The sequence below is a fragment of the Schistocerca nitens genome, chromosome 2 (assembly GCF_023898315.1).
Source record: "Schistocerca nitens isolate TAMUIC-IGC-003100 chromosome 2, iqSchNite1.1, whole genome shotgun sequence".
NCBI lineage: Eukaryota > Metazoa > Arthropoda > Insecta > Orthoptera > Acrididae > Schistocerca > Schistocerca nitens.
In genome coordinates, this window is record NC_064615.1 from 1,033,250,141 (window position 1) to 1,033,269,141 (window position 19,001).

At 40.7% G+C, this 19,001-nt stretch overlaps 1 protein-coding gene across 1 annotated transcript in view; it reads left to right on the forward strand.

The window, feature by feature from the left end:
* The first annotated feature begins 2,207 nt into the window (after nt 1-2,207).
* The window catches only part of LOC126235512 (uncharacterized), a 58,268-nt gene continuing 41,474 nt past the window's right edge, over nt 2,208-19,001 (forward strand). Inside the window, exons 1-2 of the mRNA XM_049944230.1 lie at nt 2,208-2,235; nt 14,897-14,998. Coding sequence (XP_049800187.1) covers nt 2,208-2,235; nt 14,897-14,998 — 130 coding nt within the window. The remainder of the gene's footprint in view (nt 2,236-14,896; nt 14,999-19,001) is intronic.

A 19,001-nucleotide genomic window follows, 5' to 3' on the forward strand; every position in this document is an offset into this window, starting at 1 on the left:
AGGGATATATGTACCAAGTTTGGTTGAAATCGGTTCAGTGGGTTAGTAGGAGATGTGGGACATACTTAAATACATAAACAGATGCGTACTTACATTTTTATACTTTTACGAATACTGCGATGAATATGGGGTGTGGAAGATATGGAAATGACTTACTAATGAAATGAGGCATTGATTGGATACGTGATGGGCACTCGCATATCGCACATTTCAGTTGCGTACCTACCAGGCTGCAAACTCGCACAGAAAATGAACAAAAGACATCTGTAAACAAAGGAAACGAAATAACAGCTAGCAAAAATATCTGAAGAATAAAATTATACTGCTTCCAAGCCAAGTTAGTTTTGAACAGTGCTCGCATACACGTAGGCAAAATTAACTAATGAAAACTTGGAATTTTCGCTCCGTTTTGCTGACTTAAGGTTTCTAGCACTGACAGTACCTTTTTTATACTGAAAGTATCACGTACGTTACACTTGCAGCTATTTTAAGCATTAACGTGGTGATATTAAGGGCTCGTGGACCTTGGTGTCTTGAACTATGTACTTACTTCTGTTGTCCTAGTCGTATCCCATGTGGACAAAGTGTAAACTTCGATGAATATAAATTAACTGGTACTCGGTAGGCAGAGGATGCTAGCGTCTTATTAAGTGATTTCAAATTGTATTAGCAAATACTCTAATAACAGATTTATTCTATTACCTCTCATATCCAGGGGGCCCAAGTTCAGCCTGAAAAGCCAGCCCAGTTCACGTGCTCTTTGTGCCTGAAGATTTAAGTACAGACAAGACAAGTATAGTCTCTTTCCAAGTGTAGTGAGTTGACAACCTCTGTTAAACTTATCAGTAGTGTAGTACGTCTAGACATGCAGAACTGAATATGTTATACTTTCTGCAGTGAGAGTGAGACCATTCGCAGAAAAGCACACAATAACACTTTCAAGAACATTATTTACCATTTCTTTTGTCGCTGTAGGTATATTTGGATTGATTACAGTAGTAATGTCGTCTGAGAAAGGGGCTAATCTTACTCGTTGTAGATTAGACGGAAGGTCGTTCACTTATATGAGAAACAATTGTGGACCGAAGATCGAGCCCTTTGGAACCCCTTACGTGATCAGTCCGCAGTCAGAACAGTCTCACCTGCTTACATAGGTTGCACGATCAACTAGAATTTCCTGTGTTCTTTTAGTTAAATATGACTTTATGCATTGATTGGATATACCGTAAATTGCTTGAAACCTCTGTTTATCTAGATGAATATAGTGATTCACACAATCAGATGCCTGAGGTATGTGACAGAAAATACCAACAAGTTTTGTTTTGTTATTTAATGTTTGTAATATTTGGTGAACCCGTAAAGGACAATCTGAGTTAAGCAACTCTTCAGAATTTTACTGAGGATATCATTGTTGCAAATATTCTAGAATAAACCAACTTTTAAAAACTCTTTTAAAATATTGTCAGTAGTGAAATGGAGACTTGACCCTACTCTTATGAAGTCCTATCTTTCATAGGAGCTGACAATCACTTAACAGCGTAGCATTCAAGGCAATTGCAAACGCCTATGTCATTGTCATTATGTACAAAAAAGGCGCATACGGAAATGTTTAAAATCACAGCTAGTCTGTTCCGCGAAAAATCGCCTACACAAAAGCGGAACTGATGTTCTGCCTGTTACTGCTACAGTATTACAGTGACTTCCGCTACATTTCTGCCTAATACTGTAATATTGCACATTATTAGTCCAGACTCAATAACTAGGGAAACACCATTGATTGAAACGGCGCAGATCCGCTGATTTGCATTTCGCAATCCCGGTGCGTGACTGTTCACGTCACGGAACGCTGGCTCGCGATATGCCGGATGCCTGGTGCTGGCTTTTATTTATGCATTTATTTTTTGCAGTACCTCGCGATGCGATTCATATTGCAGGAGCGAGTTGTCGGACTCAGAATCTGCTACCATATATAACTCGCGAGTTCCTTCTCTCTCAGCCTGCCTAACTCTACCCCCTCCCACCTCCTCGCATTACTCTCTCAACCTCCCTCCCCTTCCACACACACACACACACACACACACACACACACACACACACATGCACGAATTTCCGTGTGTGCTCGGCCACTGAAGAGAACCTGGAAGCCTGGATGTGTGTAGCTCTTCTGACACACGTTACGAATTCCGTTTGTAGACAGGTGCTGCGAGATGACACTTTATTATGCTGTCGTCCATGGTAATTGCTCTACAAAAGGATGCAGGACTCTAGCAGAGAGAAAGTGCCTCAGCGACTCCAACATACCACCCCGGCCATGATTGCACTTGGCGAGCTCTCGCAATGCGAACGTAATGTCGTTAAGATTAGCCCCCTCTCTCTCTCTCTCTCTCTCTCTGCAAAGAGCACAGCACCCGTGGTTGGAGCCGTGAGGATTAAACATACATCTTCGCACACGTCGGGAGTTCCATCTCCATCACAGTGAGAACACCTCTAGAAGTCAGCAGACATAAAGGTCACTGTACACTCTGCTTGAAAAAAAAGTAGACGAGAACCGCAGTGACGTCAAACTTCCATCGAGTTTAGTCTCTGCTTGGTTGGTGAGTCATGACCGTGATGCGCCTCCTAGCCCTCACAGTCTGCATTGGAGCCACGATCGTTACGGGTAATGAAATCTGGCTGAAGCCGCAGATAAGGTCGACTGAGTAAATGCGTATGACAGAGTGGGGGCTCTGACGTCGATCTGTTGTAGAATTTTAGAACATGTTTTTTGCTCGAGTATCATGTCGTTTTTGGAAACCCAGAATCTACTATGTAGGAATCAACATGGATTCCGGAAACAGCGATCGTGTGAGACCCAACTCGCGTTATTTGTTCATGAGACCCAGAAAATATTAGATACAGGCTCCCAGGTAGATGCTATTTTTCTTGACTTCCGGAAGGCGTTCGATACAGTTCCGCACTGTCGCCTGATAAACAAAGTAAGAGCCTACGGAATATCAGACCAGCTGTGTGGCTGGATTGAAGAGTTTTTAGCAAACAGAACACAGCATGTTGTTATCAATGGAGAGACGTCTACAGACGTTAAGGTAACCTCTGGCGTGCCACAGGGGAGTGTTATGGGACCATTGCTTTTCACAATATATATAAATGACCTAGTAGATAGTGTCGGAAGTTCCATGCGGCTTTTCGCGGATGATGCTGTAGTATACAGAGAAGTTGCAGCATTAGAAAATTGTAGCGAAATGCAGGAAGATCTGCAGCGGATAGGCACTTGGTGCGGGGAGTGGCAACTGTCCCTTAACATAGACAAATGTAATGTATTGCGAATACATAGAAAGAAGGATCCTTTATTGTATAATTATATGATAGCGGAAGAAACACTGGTAGCAGTTACTTCTGTAAAATATCTGGGAGTATGCGTGCGGAACGATTTGAAGTGGAATTATCATATAAAATTAATTGTTGGTAAGGCGGGTACCAGGTTGAGATTCATTGGGAGAGTGCTTAGAAAATGTAGTCCAGCAACAAAGGAGGTGGCTTACAAAACACTCGTTCGACCTATACTTGAGTATTGCTCATCAGTGTTGACGGAGGAGATAGAGAAGATCCAAAGAAGAGCAGCGCGTTTCGTCACAGGGTTATTTGGTAACCGTGATAGCGTTACGGAGATGTTTAATAAACTCAAGTGGCAGACTCTGCAAGAGAGGCGCTCTGCATCGCGGTGTAGCTTGCTCGCCAGGTTTCGAGAGGGTGCGTTTCTGGATGAGGTATCGAGTATATTGCTTCCCCCTACTTATACCTCCCGAGGAGATCACGAATGTAAAATTAGAGAGATTAGAGCGCGCACGGAGGCTTTCAGACAGTCGTTCTTCCCGCGAACCATACGCGACTGGAACAGGAATGGGAGGTAATGACAGTGGCACGTAAGGTGCCCTCCGCCACACACCGTTGGGTGGCTTGCGGAGTATGAATGTAGATGTAGATGTAGCTACTGCTCAGCCTATGTTATACGCATTACAGAAAATGGTAGACCAATCCATAATTATAGCTGATGGGAGCGATAGGTCATACAGAAAAAAAAATTTATTCGGTAATTAACTCTAATAACAATAATATGCAAGCACTGCGTGAGCAATTAGACCTTAGCAGTAACAGCCCAGAGGCCGATTCTTTAACATACAGAACTCCCACGTATAAAACCTTTGAGAAAAGCTAGTATTTTACGTTGCACCATGTTTACGACGTCGTGTCTCGCGAACTGTGTGTCGTATAATGCTATAATTTTCAAGGTCCATTCAGTGGTACTTTGCAGAATATCTGCAAAATTTATTGCCAATAGAGTTATTGGTAAAGAGGTAACAGATTAAAATATACTGAAGATCTACAGTATGCAAATCAAATTTTACTGTGTTGTGGGGGAGGGAGCGGGGTGTCAACGGGAAAATGTTTCAAAAATGCTTGGAACTGTCAAGCTGAGTGTTCGCATTCTTCAACACTGTTGAGTTAAGATACACAGGGTGCGTTACGAGGAAAGGTACATGCTTTGAGGGGTGATAGTATTAGTGATTCCGAAAAAAAAACAACTTCACATGGACATACAGGGTGTTACAAAAAGGTACGGCCAAACTTTCAGGAAACATTCCTCACACACAAAGAAAGAAAATATGTTATGTGGACATGTGTCAGGAAACGCTTACTTTCCATGTTAGAGCTCATTTTATTACTTCTCTTCAAATCACATTAATCATGGAATGGAAACACACAGCAACAGAACGTACCAGCGTGACTTCAAACACTTTGTTACAGGAAATGTTCAAAATGTCTTCCGTTAGCGAGCATACATGCATCCACCCTCCGTCGCATGGAATCCCTGATGCGCTGATGCAGCCCTGGAGAATGGCGTATTGTATCACAGCCGTCCACGATACGAGCACGAAGAGTCTCTACATTTGGTACCGGGGTTGCGTAGACAAAGGATTGAGGTCAGGAGAGCGTGGAGGCCATGGAATTGGTCCGCCTCTACCAATCCATCGGTCACCGAATCTGTTGTTGGGAAGCGTGCGAACACTTCGACTGAAATGTGCAGGAGCTCCATCGTGCATGAACCACATGTTGTGTCGTACTTGTAAAGGCACATGTTCTAGCAGCACAGGTAGACTATCCCGTATGAAATCATGATAAGGTGCTCCACTGAACGTAGGTGGAAGTACATACTGACGAAACCAAAATGAGCTGTAACATTGCAAGTAAGCGTTTCCGGACACATGTCCACATAACATCTTTTCTTTATTTGTGTGTGAGGAATGTTTCCTGAAAGTTTGGCCGTACCTTTTTGTAACACCTTCTATATCCCATTGCGATTGGTTTCCGAGATATAACACATTTAATATTACTTCTGTAGGTTTTTCTAGAATAACTGTAAATCCGCGTCCTCTGATGGAAACGTGTCGAGGCATAAAATTAAGCTATATTAAATTTCCAACAAAAAAGGTCGAATTTATTTTTTCTCTAGAATTAACAGGTTGAGCAAAGAGAGCGTGAGAATACTGAAATTCTCGCGAGATGCGAGTGCGCTGTAAATCTACAACTTTTGAAGGCCACTTTGAGGTACTTTCCCGACTAGTGTTCTGTATCAAACCGTTCGCTCAACTTCCTCTATACTGCTGCGGTACGTTGTAAACAACGACAATGTTTAATAACCAATGAAAATAAAACTAAACTCCTCCTGAACAGGCCATGAAGGCCCGAGACCGGAGCCGCTACTTCTTAATCAAGTAGCTCCTCAGTTTGCCTCACAAGGGCTGAGTGCACCCCGCATGCCAACAGCGCTCGACAGACCGTATGGTCACCCGTCCAAGTGCTACTCCAGCCCGACAGCGCTTAACTTCGGTAATCTGACGGGAAACGGAGTTACCACTGCGGTAAGGCCGATAGGCCGGTGGCCAATGTTTGAACAGCACTGAAAATAATTAGCAACGTACATTCAATGTGTTCTATCTCAGAATTTATTCGGAATAGGGCATATATCCATGTGAAGTTTTTTCGTTCAGAACCAAATACTATCACCTAAAACGACGTACCTTTCCTCTTGGCTTATTGGGTTTTGCGTGATTTACCAAAGCCACCAAACAGTTAATTATTATAATTATATGACCGTGTGCTTAATAGGTGAAAGGCTTCACTTTAGAACTTGATTTATTTTGTTAAGCCTTTAATGTAAGATTGTGACACTTGATGAGTGGATTATGGCAAGATTTTAAAATTTTCAGTTCGGTAAATAATTTTATGAAATATTTAAAATCAACGTTTTGTTGCTTTGGGAAGCCTTTAGATAGGCAACCTGCAGTTTGGGGCGGGTAACAAAGTTGCTGTTTTGGCCGATTACTAATACAGATTAACAATGAGGTGCAAATTGTTATTGAATGGTAAGATTTTTTTGTGTATATGATCCGAATGGAATGCCCTTGTCATTTGAGATTCGACTCTTTAATCAATGAAGATAGCATTCATTGACAAATGCAAGGGAAAGGAGAATAGTCGATGACGTAACAGCGTGATATCATTGTCATAAAAGTACTTGTTTTTTACGATACTAAACGTTAGAAATTGACGTAAGTAATTGCTGTACAGAGTAACGTTATTATACACACTTCTGCTGCAGTTTTTGTTCTCGCCTGAATGGATAAACTGGAATAATGTGCCATCATAAAATTCATTTGTCACATGGTATATCGCCAGGAGAAGTACATCCAAGGTGTTGAAGGCTTATAAGAAGCGGGCACCTTGTAACTACCCGTCACAGTCGTGTTACTGACAATAATCAGAAAAATAGGTGACGTTTAATTTTAGTGAGTCATATCTATCTTGCAAAATAAAAATAGTCCATTGAGTGGAACTCACATGAAATCTCTATTTTTACTTATCTTTGTTTTCTGCTTTAGTGGCACAAGGCTAAAATTCATATCTCAAAACTTTTCAATGTGGAGGTCTAGGCTTTGCTTCGTAAATGACTGAACACTAATTGTGAGCTGTTGCTTATTTATTTCATCGTTTTTCTTGTATACAGACATATTCCAAGTCATACGCTTTATCACACAGTAATTTTGTGATTCATATAGCTGTTAATTAATATGTTTATCAGATTAATATCTTTATCAGTCACAAAAGACAATGAACATACTGCAAAACTTAACAGAACAGATTCGAAACAAGGCTTAACAGAGAGCGAAACCATAACCACAACAACCTTTCAGCAGAGACTGCCTCACATGCCATCAACATACGACCAAAGATAATTTTCAGAAAAGTTACATTTACCATTACTGTGACATTAATTTTGTACTTAGAAAAGCAGAGATTAAAGCATAATGACAAAATATAATTTCTCTTACCACAAATTTTTACTTTTAACAGATTTTGTTTAAGTTAAATGTAAAAAATACCTGGGTGATTAGTTTTTTTAGAGTGAAGGTATTTTTGTATAAAAAAACGTACCGCATATATTCGTAACTCTCCAGTAGGACAAGCAAATAGAAATAACAGATAAATATAATAAAAAACCAAGCAAAAACCGAGAGTCGAGCTGGTGTCGACGGGAAGTGGTGTCTTTGTTTTTCAGTGTCAATAAAATTCACCAACAGCCGTATACTGTAAGATATTTTATTTTATTCTGAAAGCAACCAGTTTCGGCATTTCATTTTGCCATCTTCAGACCCTATACGCTTCTATCAAAATAAACAAACTTATCGTGTAGCGCCATAAATCACTCGATCTCGTGAATTACAATTGTTATACAATTACTTCAGAGATTAACGTGACAGCAACTCAGGTCTGCGTATGAAGCAATTGTATAACGATTGCAATTCACGACATCCAGTGATTTATGTCAATATACGACAAGTTCATTTATTTGGATAGAAGGCTATGGGGCCTGATGATAGCAAAATGAAATGCCGGAAATGGTTGCTTTCAGAATATAATAAAATATCTTAAAGTACATGGGTGTTGGTGAATTTTATTGACATTGAAAACTACTTACGAGCCGATATCCCCTGGCCATGATGGACCAACAGAGAAAAGTGGTGTCGGATGATTCTTAAACACTGAGACCGCATGGATAGTTAGTTTGGGAAAGGGATAATCACACTTGTGTTGCTTAAAACCTTCGTTTTCAACAGTTATGAAATGGGAGGCTGAATTCAGAAGTCATACATATTTTGAAAAAGATGCATATCAAAGAATTCCTGAAACCTCCAACAGCTGAAAACACGAACGGGGCTTAAAGCTGGTATCATATATTAAAGGTGTATCAAATAGCTGTCATCATGAGCTTGTTACAAAAGCAGTGTGGTACATTTTTTTCATTTAGAATTACCTATGAGAATGTTTGGTGAAAATATGTGCCACATTTGCTTATATTAGACAAAAGTCATAGCGCAAATTAATTTCCAAGTTATAATTTCGTGTGGCTCAGTGATCTCGTCCTAGTCTTTCTACTGAACGCCCCTTCGGTGACTTGTGTTCCCTGATCTACCCTGGTAACCCAACTGGGAGAAGGTATCCTACAGTTTAATCTGGAATCTGAACCACCTGCCAGTTCCCGCGACTCCTCACATCATTGAGAGGTGAAAGCTTCGTAAAGTGTAAAAAAGAGTCCACTGAAATTCCGTTACCTTAAACGACAAGTGCGTCCACCACATCATGGCACAAACAAAATTATGGGTGAAATCAGACGTCCAAGTACCATTAAAGACAATATCGATTTCGTCTGATGGAGCGGTTATTGGCAGCATTTTCTAAGGCGTACCAGGAGTGATAATGATGGTATGACGTTCGGGGACACTATAGGCATTGTGAAGAATAACATAGTGGTTAGCCTGATCCGGCTTCCAGGCCAGAAAAGGGCAGAGACCGCCGAATGCGTGTTTTAAATTTCGATTTTCACGTCAGTTTTTTTTTGTCTTGGTTATGTTGCACTTGTGGCGGCTCCCTGCAAAATTTTGCCTAAATACTACAATATTACAAAAATAAACGCGTGACTCAATGTTGTTGTAATATTAGATTCATATACTGTACTAAGAAGCAGTACGTTCCATATATGTTTATGATTTCCGTCCTTTTTTTATTAATGCTTTAATATATTCTATATATTTCACTCCCACGGTACCGACGCATCATTCTTCCCAAACAACTGACATGGAAAGCAAAAAAGTGCAATCCGAACATCATACATGCAGCTCAAGCTCTTTTGATACTCTTTCATACTAAATTTCCACGTATACTCGCTTTCTTGCCACCACCTATAGCCTTTTCACTTACAAGGGTAGTAATCGTCGCTAAACTGAATGTATTATGTGTACATAAGCATATAAACTGAACTGTAGAAATATATTTAATTTGTATTACTAGTAGTTTAACATTGTTGTTGTTGTTGTTGTGGTCTTCAGTCCTGAGGCTGGTTTTGATGCAGCTCTCCATGCTACTCTATCCTGTGCAAGCTTCTTCATCTCCCAGTACCTACTGCAACCTACATCCTTCTGCATCTGCTTAGTGTATTCATCTCTTGGTGTCCCCCTACGATTTTTACCCTCCACGCTGTCCTCCAATACTAAATTGGTGATCCCTTGATGCCTCAGAACATGCCCTACCAACCGATCCCTTCTTCTGGTCAAGTTGTGCCACAAACTCCTCTTCTCCCCAATCCTATTCAGTACCTCCTCATTAGTTATGTGATTTACCCATCTAATCTTCAGCATTCTTCTGTAGCACCACATTTCGAAAGCTTCTATTCTCTTCTTGTCCAAACTATTTACCGTCCATGTTTCACTTCCATACATGGCTACACTCCATACAAATACTTTCAGAAATCCTGACACTTAAATCTATACTCGATGTTAACAAATTTTTCTTCTTCAGAAACGCTTTCCTTGCCATTGCCAGTCTACATTTTATATCCTCTCTACTTCGACCATCATCAGTTATTTTGCTCCCCAAATAGCAAAACTCCTTTACTACTTTAAGTGTCTCATTTCCTAATCTAATACCCTCAATATCACCCTACTTAATTCGACTACATTCCATTATCCTCGTTTTGCTTTTGTTGATGTTCATCTTATATCCTCCCTTCAAGACACCATCCATTCCGTTCAACTGCTCTTCCAAGTCCTTTGCTGTCTCTGACAGAATTACAATGTCATCGGAAACCTCAAAGTTTTTATTTCTTCTCCATGGATTTTAATACCTACTCCGAATTTTTCTTTTGTTTCCTTTACTGCTTGCTCAATATACAGATTGAATAACATCGGGGAGAGGCTACAACCCTGTCTTACTCCCTTCCCAACCACTGCTTCCCTTTCATGTCCCTCGACTCTTATAGCTGCCATCTGGTTTCTGTACAAATTGTAAATAGCCTTTCGCTCCCTGTATTTTACCCCTGCCACCTTTAGAATTTGAAAGAGAGTATTCCAGTTAACATTGTCAAAAGCTTTCTCTAAGTCTACAAATGCTAGAAACGTAGGTTTGCCTTTCCATAATCTTTCTTCTAAGATAAGTCGTAAGGTCAGTATTGCCTCACGTGTTCCAGTATTTCTACGGAATCCAAACTGATCTTCCCCGAGGTCGGCTTCTACTAGTTTTTCCATTCGTCTGTAAAGAATTCGCGTTAGTATTTTGCAGCCGTGGCTTATTAAACTGATAGTTCGGTAATTTTCACATCTGTCAACACCTGCTTTCTTTGGGATTGGAATTATTATATTCTTCTTGAAGTGTGAGGGTATTTCGCCTGTTTCATACATCTTGCTCACCAGATGGTAGAGTTTTGTCAGGACTGGCTCTCCCAAGGCCGCCAGTAGTTCCAATGGAATGTTGTCTACTCCGGGGGCCTTGTTTCGATTCAGGTCTTTCAGTGCTCTGTCAAACTCTTCACGCAGTATCGTTTAACATTGTGAGGAATAAAATAAAATGGAAAAAAAGGTGATAGCAGTGAGAATGAAACCCATGTGACTCACGGCCAGTAGGTGCTCTTCACCACTGTGGCACGGCACTAATTCATCCAGTGTTGCTCAAAAATCCCTCACACTCTACTCGTAGAGCTTTAGGGAGCGTTCCAACTTTCCCTACAGACCACTCAGGTGAAATATTCTGGGAACAGTGAAAGGACATCGACCTGCTTCTACTCACAAAGTTTAAGATAAACCGATGAGGCTCATCCCACACCCTCCTCTTGTTGGATTTAAATTTCGAATAGCTCTGCCAAACTCTTTAACTCCCACTTTCTCCTCCAAAGATTTACTGCAAATGAGCCTCTTTAGCAGCCCATCTACGAAATGCGATTTGTTGCTTCCTCAACAATTGTCACACACTTTCAACGAAAAATACTGACCTGGTTGTGAGAGCAACGTGGCAACCTTAGTGCCGGCAAAGAGGCGTCACATCAGAGAATGCACAGTCGTAAATAAGCAGCTGCGTCCCTTCTCTGACTAGACTTTTGCACGGTTGACTGTTATTTCAGCGTTCGACACTGGTCTCTGGTTATCTCGGAGACAGCGCTACAAAACATATTTTCGCCGGTTTTATTTGCGTACTGGCATGCATTCGAAGAGAAATGCACAATTTTAGTGCGTTTTCCGTCTCACATTCGAAGAAAAATGGTATAATTTCAACGTGATAATAACAGTGTGGTGTAGTACTTTAGCACATGATTACCGGTTGCCAATACGTCCTCCGATGCAAAACGATCGCTGAATGACATTGATTTTTATTTTAGTTCAGATGCAGTTACCCATCTAATATATACAACGTTCATTTATAGTAAGAGAAAAATTATGTGTGTCATCTGTCTCAGTGTCGTGTAGACTTTTGAAGGTAGGTATTCGTATTTCAAGTGTCTGCGTGTCTTGTTTCTGGGATAAAGTCTGCAAATTAACTCAATTATTGCTACTCATAGACGAACTGCATAAAATCACCTAAAACCACACAGAGGGTAGTCGGTATACAAGGCAAATGGCTGTTAAACAAGTGTGTCGAACTGCGATGCAGTAAAGGACAGTGAAGGAAATAAGGGACGAAAATGAAAACTCGAATACGAGTACAATCCGACGATGACAGATTTGATCCATTGGTGTGATTGACCTCCTTTTGTCGTAAGCGAGTGCACTGACCCTTCAGGTATAAGACTAGATGGCATGATTTAGATTTCGTGCCTTCGAAAACAAACAAGAGGTACCCGTCGACTAATTTCCGTGACCTATCGAAAGATGACAATTGAGTCTATCACACAATTTCGCAAATTGTTGTTTCAGAAATACTTATCTTCTGAAGCTGGTGGGAATGGTTCTTCTTTCTGTGTTATTTTTAGTGAACTGCAGACTGAAATATAAAAGTAAGTAAAGTTGCGAGCAGTGTGGTCGTAGATAATATGACATACGGAAGTTCTGACTGAAGTAGTTAAAGCTAACTCTCACGACGAGCAAGAACTCGACTTTCGAGTCCCAGTCAGGCAGAGTTTTTCATTTGTCACCAATGGCTATATCTTCATATCCAATGCAGCTAATTATGCAACGGCGAATGAATTTCATAGATACAAAGTAAATGTTGCTGTCGAGCCAGTTAGTCACATTTTTTGAAAGCGTTGGATCTCGGTTTCAAATTCAGCAGTGCGGGCGCATCGCGCTCTCAATCTATACCTCTATTGTTTGCGTGCTAAGCTTTGTTTACGCGAATGGTGGCTGGGCACTATGCAATGCATTTAATCCTATCGCCTGGTCACTGAAGCGCTTTCTGGTGTGGTTTACTACTCATTCAGCCATGAGCGGATAATATCGAATTCTGTAACCCCTCCCACAACAACTGCACAAATACGTACATAATATAAGTTACTGTATGTATTTGAAACCTAAACAGTGCTGAGAATGTGTTTTGCTGCAGCGGAAATTATGCACGAAACATTGTTTATGTATGAGAATAATATGAATGTTTCATTAAAATATGTCATTTCCGTCTCTCTCTACATCTTATACTCCCTCTCTACATCTTTCCTCTCTCATTTAAAAACTACATAGATTTAGTGAATTTGCAATTTTAGCATTTTGGAACTTAACTTGCAAGCTTTATGTTAGAAGATGAAGTGAACAGTAGAAGTCTACAAAATAGATGAACAAGAGACGAAATGTATTGAAAGTATGCATTTCTTGTTCTGCTTGGCTTAGATAAAATCAAAATGAGTGTAGAGATAAACACATGTAGAGCAACTTTAGACGTATATTAGTGCTTACAGAATAGAGCATTGGTGAACAAACAACATAAGAAAAATATTAGAAGCACTGGGAACGGGTCTCACTTTCTTACACTTGCACGTATGGTATCTCGTTCGCAAATAATCGGGAATGATGAAGTGAGAAGTCTTATCAATATGAATGAAGCTATAATGATCTACCGATTAAAGCAAAAGTAATTACTGTGTTATGTACATATGATGGAATGGAGGAAGCTCGCTGGCCAGAAGGAAATTTAACGTATGTCCCAATAAGAAGGAGAAAAGAAGACGAGCACTGAAAGGATGAGAAACAAATAATTCCTCGTTGGCAGAAAAAAGAATTAGAGGACACCTATACATGAAGATGTGAAGACTTAAATGTGGAAAGCTCGCTCAGATCCACTCCACGTATGGCGAATCACTGACTATGAACACAACGGCTATCAAAGATCATACATTTTCTCAGTGCGTAGCAGAGACATATACGTTGGAAATTACTACGAAAGACAGAAAATAAGCAAATGGAGCAGCTAACAGACTGGAGTGGAAGAGGTTATTATGACTGTGACGAAAACGGTGTTACGCATGCCAGTAGATGGTAAACGGAAACGAGCAGTAATTGGATGGATTACTGATTAAAAAAATACAAGCGGGCTAAACTCTCGAAGGGAGTACACCAGGGGAATATAGACCCAAGAAACGACGGTATTCTAGCTGTCTTAGGAACGAACCAAATCTCAAAGCGCTCACAGAAAGCCCTAAAGTAGAAAGCTGTATAGGTACTGAAACATCGCTAAGGCCGGAAGTATTTCAGCCGAAGATTTTACCAAAGGCCCAACGGTTTTCAATATGGATAGACTAAATACAGTAGTTAATGACGTTTATCTTGTAGTGAAATTGAAACAGATTGTTGCTTTGAGTTACTATGGGTAGACGGTATACTCATGAGCGGGAATAAATTAACAATTTGTCCTTTTAATGACCTCCTGATACAGAAGATACAGTTGTTGAAAGGTTGAAGGAAAGTTTGGGGCTCATTTCCAATTGGAAATCGTCTCAGTGGTTAGTGGCGACTTCTATCATCCCTCGGATAAATACATTTTTAAGTTCGGTGGTAGGCATAAAACATCGTCCGAAATTGCACTAAATGCTTTCTCCGAAAATTATTTTGACGGGTTAGGTCAGGAGCTTACACGAAAGCAAACGATACATAGTGCAAATGATGCATAGTACAATTGATACATACTAGCTCCCACAGCAATGAACAATCCTGAGCAAATAGTTCATGATATATACAGCAGTTAATGGCCACAAGGTCTTTGTAGCGACACTAAAAATAGTAACATCAAAATACACAGATAATATATACGTATCTTCTCGTGTAGTATCGCTGCGCGGTATGGGATCTTTGCCTGATGAGACTGACGGAGGCCATCCTCTCTAATACGGTGCTGGTGCCTTGAAATATCATGTGCGATCTAATAACACATATATTTCCTCGTCCTTTCAAATCATACGCATACAGATTCCCTACCATTATTTTGTTGTTGCAGCTATGTAACGGGGTTTACAGTAAACTTTAATGGCCACGGCATGCAAAATCCGTGACCTATACAAAACGTAAAATCTCTGTTCTTTTTGTTTCAGACTGCCTGCACCTTCAGCTTTACCGGGACAGCAAAGACCGCTACAAGCAGGGACACACAAAGGCATCGCTCTCTCTGCAACACTTCCTGGCCATCGAAACTGGTGAGTTTTTCAAAGTAAAAATCCTCTACCGTCTGCATTCATGAGAGAAGTCTTATTACAGCTACTTCACTATTGATGTTGAAGAAAAATTCGCGCACACGGACTTCGCAGCGCGATTACTCAATTACTGTTGTTGTTGTTGTTGTGGTCTTCAGTCCTGAGACTGGTTTGATGCAGCTCTCCATGCTACTCTATCCTGTGCAAGCTTCTTCATCTCCCAGTACCTACTGCAACCTACATCCTTCTGAATCTGCTTAGTGTATTCATCTCTTGGTCTCCCCCTACGATTTTTACCCTCCACGCTGCCCTCCAATACTAAATTGGTGATCCCTTGATGCCTCAAAACATGTCCTACCAACCGATCCCTTCTTCTGGTCAAGTTGTGCCACAAACTCCTCTTCTCCCCAATCCTATTCAGTACCTCCTCATTAGTTATGTGATCTACTCATCTAATCTTCAGCATTCTTCTGTAGCACCACATTTCGAAAGCTTCTATTCTCTTCTTGTCCAAACTATTTACCGTCCATGTTTCACTTCCATACATGGCTACACTCCATACAAATACTTTCAGAAATCCTGACACTTAAATCTATACTCGATGTTAACAAATTTTTCTTCTTCAGAAACTCTTTCCTTGCCATTGCCAGTCTACATTTTATATCCTCTCTACTTCTACCATCATCAGTTATTTTGCTCCCCAAATAGCAAAACTCCTTTACTACTTTAAGTGTCTAATTTCCTAATCTAATACCCTCAACATCACCCGACTTAATTCGACTACATTCCATTATCCTCGTTTTGCTTTTGTTGATGTTCATCTTATATCCTTCCTTCAAGACACCATCCATTCCGTTCAACTGCTCTTCCAAGTCCTTTGCTGTCTCTGACAGAATTACAATGTCATCGGCGAACCTCAAGGTTTTTATTTCTTCTCCCTGGATTTTAATACCTATTCCGAGTTTTTATTTTGTTTCCTTTACTGCTTGCTCAATATACAGATTGAATAACGTCGGGGAGAGGCTACAACACTGTCTTACTCCCTTCCCAACCACTGCTTCCCTTTCATGTCCCTCGACTCTTATAACTGCCATCTGGTTTCTGTACAAATTGTAAATAGCCTTTCGCTCCCTGTATTTTACCCCTGCCACCTTTAGAATTTGAAAGAGAGTATTCCAGTCAACATTGTCAAAAGCTTTCTCTAAATCTACAAATGCTAGAAACGTAGGTTTGCCTTTCCTTAATCTTTCTTCTAAGATAAGTCGTAAGGTCAGTATTGCCTCACGTGTTCCAGTATTTCTACGGAATCCAAACTGATCTTCCCCGAGGTCGGCTTCTACTAGTTTTTCCATTCGTCTGTAAAGAATTCGTGTTAGTATTTTGCAGCTGTGGCTTATTAAACTGATAGTTCGGTAATTCGCACATCTATCAACACCTGCTTTCTTTGGGATTGGAATTATTATATTCTTTTTGAAGTCTGAGGGTGTTTCGCCTGTTTCATACATCTTGCTCACCAGATGGTAGAGTTTTGTCAGAACTGGCTCTCCCAAGGCCGTCAGTAGTTCCAATGGAATGTTGTCTACTCCGGGGGCCTTGTTTCGACTCAGGTCTTTCAGTGCTCTGTCAAACTCTTCACGCAGTATCGTATCTCCCATTTCATCTTCATCTACGTCCTCTTCCATTTCCATAATACTGTCCTCAAGTGCATCGCCCTTGTATAGACCCTCTGTATACTCCTTCCACCTTTCTGCTTTCCCTTCTTTGCTTACAACTGGGTTTCCATCTGAGCTCTTGATGTTCATACAAGTGGTTCTCTTATCTCCAAAGGTCTCTTTAATTTTCCTGTAGGCAGTGTCTATCTTACCCCTAGTGAGATAAGCCTGTACATCCTTACATTTGTCCTCTAGCCATCCCTGCTTAGCCATTTTGCACTTCCTGTCGATCTCATTTTTGAGACGTTTGTATTCCTTTTTGCCTGCTTCATTTACTGCATTTTTATATTTTCTCCTTTCATCAATTAAATTCAAAATTTCTTCTGTTACCCAAGGATTTCTACTAGCCCTCGTCTTTTTACCTACTTGATCCTCTGCTGCCTTCACTACTTCATCCCTCAAAGCTACCCATTCATCTTCTACTGTATTTCTTTCCCCCATTCCTGTTAATTGTTCCCTTATACTCTCCCTGAAACTCTGTACAACCTCTGGTTCTTTCAGTTTATCCAGGTCCCATCTCCTTAAATTCCCACCTTTTTGCAGTTTCTTCAGTTTTAATCTACAGCTCATAACCAATAGATTATGGTCAGAGTTCACATCTGCCCCTGGAAATGTCTTACAATTTAAAACCTGGTTCCTAAATCTCTGTCTTACCATTATATAATCTATCTGATACCTTTTAGTATCTCCAGGGTTCTTCCATGTATACAACCTTCTATCATGATTCTTAAACCGTTAGCTATGATTAAGTTGTGCTCTGTGCAAAATTCTACCAGGCGGCTTCCTCTTTCATTTCTTAGCCCCAATCCATATTCACCTACTACGTTTCCTTCTCTCCCTTTTCCTACACTCGAATTCCAGTCACCCATGACTATTAAATTTTCGTCTCCCTTCACTATCTGAATAATTTCTTTTATTTCATCATACATTTCTTCAATTTCTTCGGCATCTGCAGAGCTAGTTGGCATATAAACTTGTACTACTGTAGTAGGTGTGGGCTTCGTATCTATCTTGGCCACAATAATGCGTTCACTAAGCTGTTTGTAGTAGCTTACCCGCGTTCCTATTTTCCTATTCATTATTAAACCTACTCCTGCATTACCCCTATTTGACTTTGTGTTTATAACCCTGTAGTCACCTGACTAGAAGTCGTGTTCCTCCTGCCACCGAACTTCACTAATTCCCACTATATCTAACTTTAACCTATCCATTTCCCTTTTTAAATTTTCTAACCTACCTGCCCGATTAAGGGACCTGACATTCCACGCTCCGATCCGTAGAACGCCAGTTTTCTTTCTCCTGATAACGACATCCTCTTGAGTAGTCCCCGCCCGGAGATCCGAATGGGGGACTATTTTACCTCCGGAATATTTTACCCAAGAGGACGCCATCATCATTTAATCATACAGTAAAGCTGCATGTCCTCGGGAAAAATTACGGCTGTAGTTTCCCCTTGCTTTCAGCCGTTCTCAGTACCAGCACAGCAAGGCCGTTTTGGTTATTGTTACAAGGCCAGATAAGTCAATCATCCAGACTGTTGCCCTTGCAACTACTGAAAAGGCTGCTGCCCCTCTTCAGGAACCACACGTTTGTCTGGCCTCTCAACAGATACTTCTCCGTTGTGGTTGTACCTACGGTACGGCTATCTGTATCACTGAGGCACGCAAGCCTTCCCTCCAACGGCAAGGTCCATGGTTTATGGGGGGGCCCTCAATTACTAGCAATACAAAAATGACTCTCACAAAAGTTCTTCCAGTGCATATTTCGGGCAGTAAATGAACTTTAAATACTGGCAATATGACAACACTGTAATCACGTTTACGGCAACTATCTCTGTCAGAATACAACAGTAGGACTGCGCAGTTGGTGCAGTGGCAGTGTTTTGTGTTAGGATGCAGGCGGTCGAGGGTTCGATTTAGGTCGAGGCTTATTTGTTTTTATTTGCTAAAAGTAATCTGCGTGGAACGATATCTGGTATTTTAATCGTTATACAGCGAATACAATGGGTCTTCTACAAAACATTTGCAGTTACGTGCTACGAACACAGAAATGGAAATACAATCGATTTCATTAGTGGGCGTTTAAAAAAAAAATATTTACACGTCGTGGACGCTAATTGTTTCGCACCACGCATCCACTAGGTTCCAAATTTGTAGTGTGCACGCTCCCCCAATGGTTCCGTTGATTAATAAGAACTGTTATCATTGCCACGTTTAGGTCCGTTACATTTCGTTAGGGCCTTAGGTCACCAGTAGAGCTAGCAATATGCTTCGACGGGACCATTCGAGGACGGT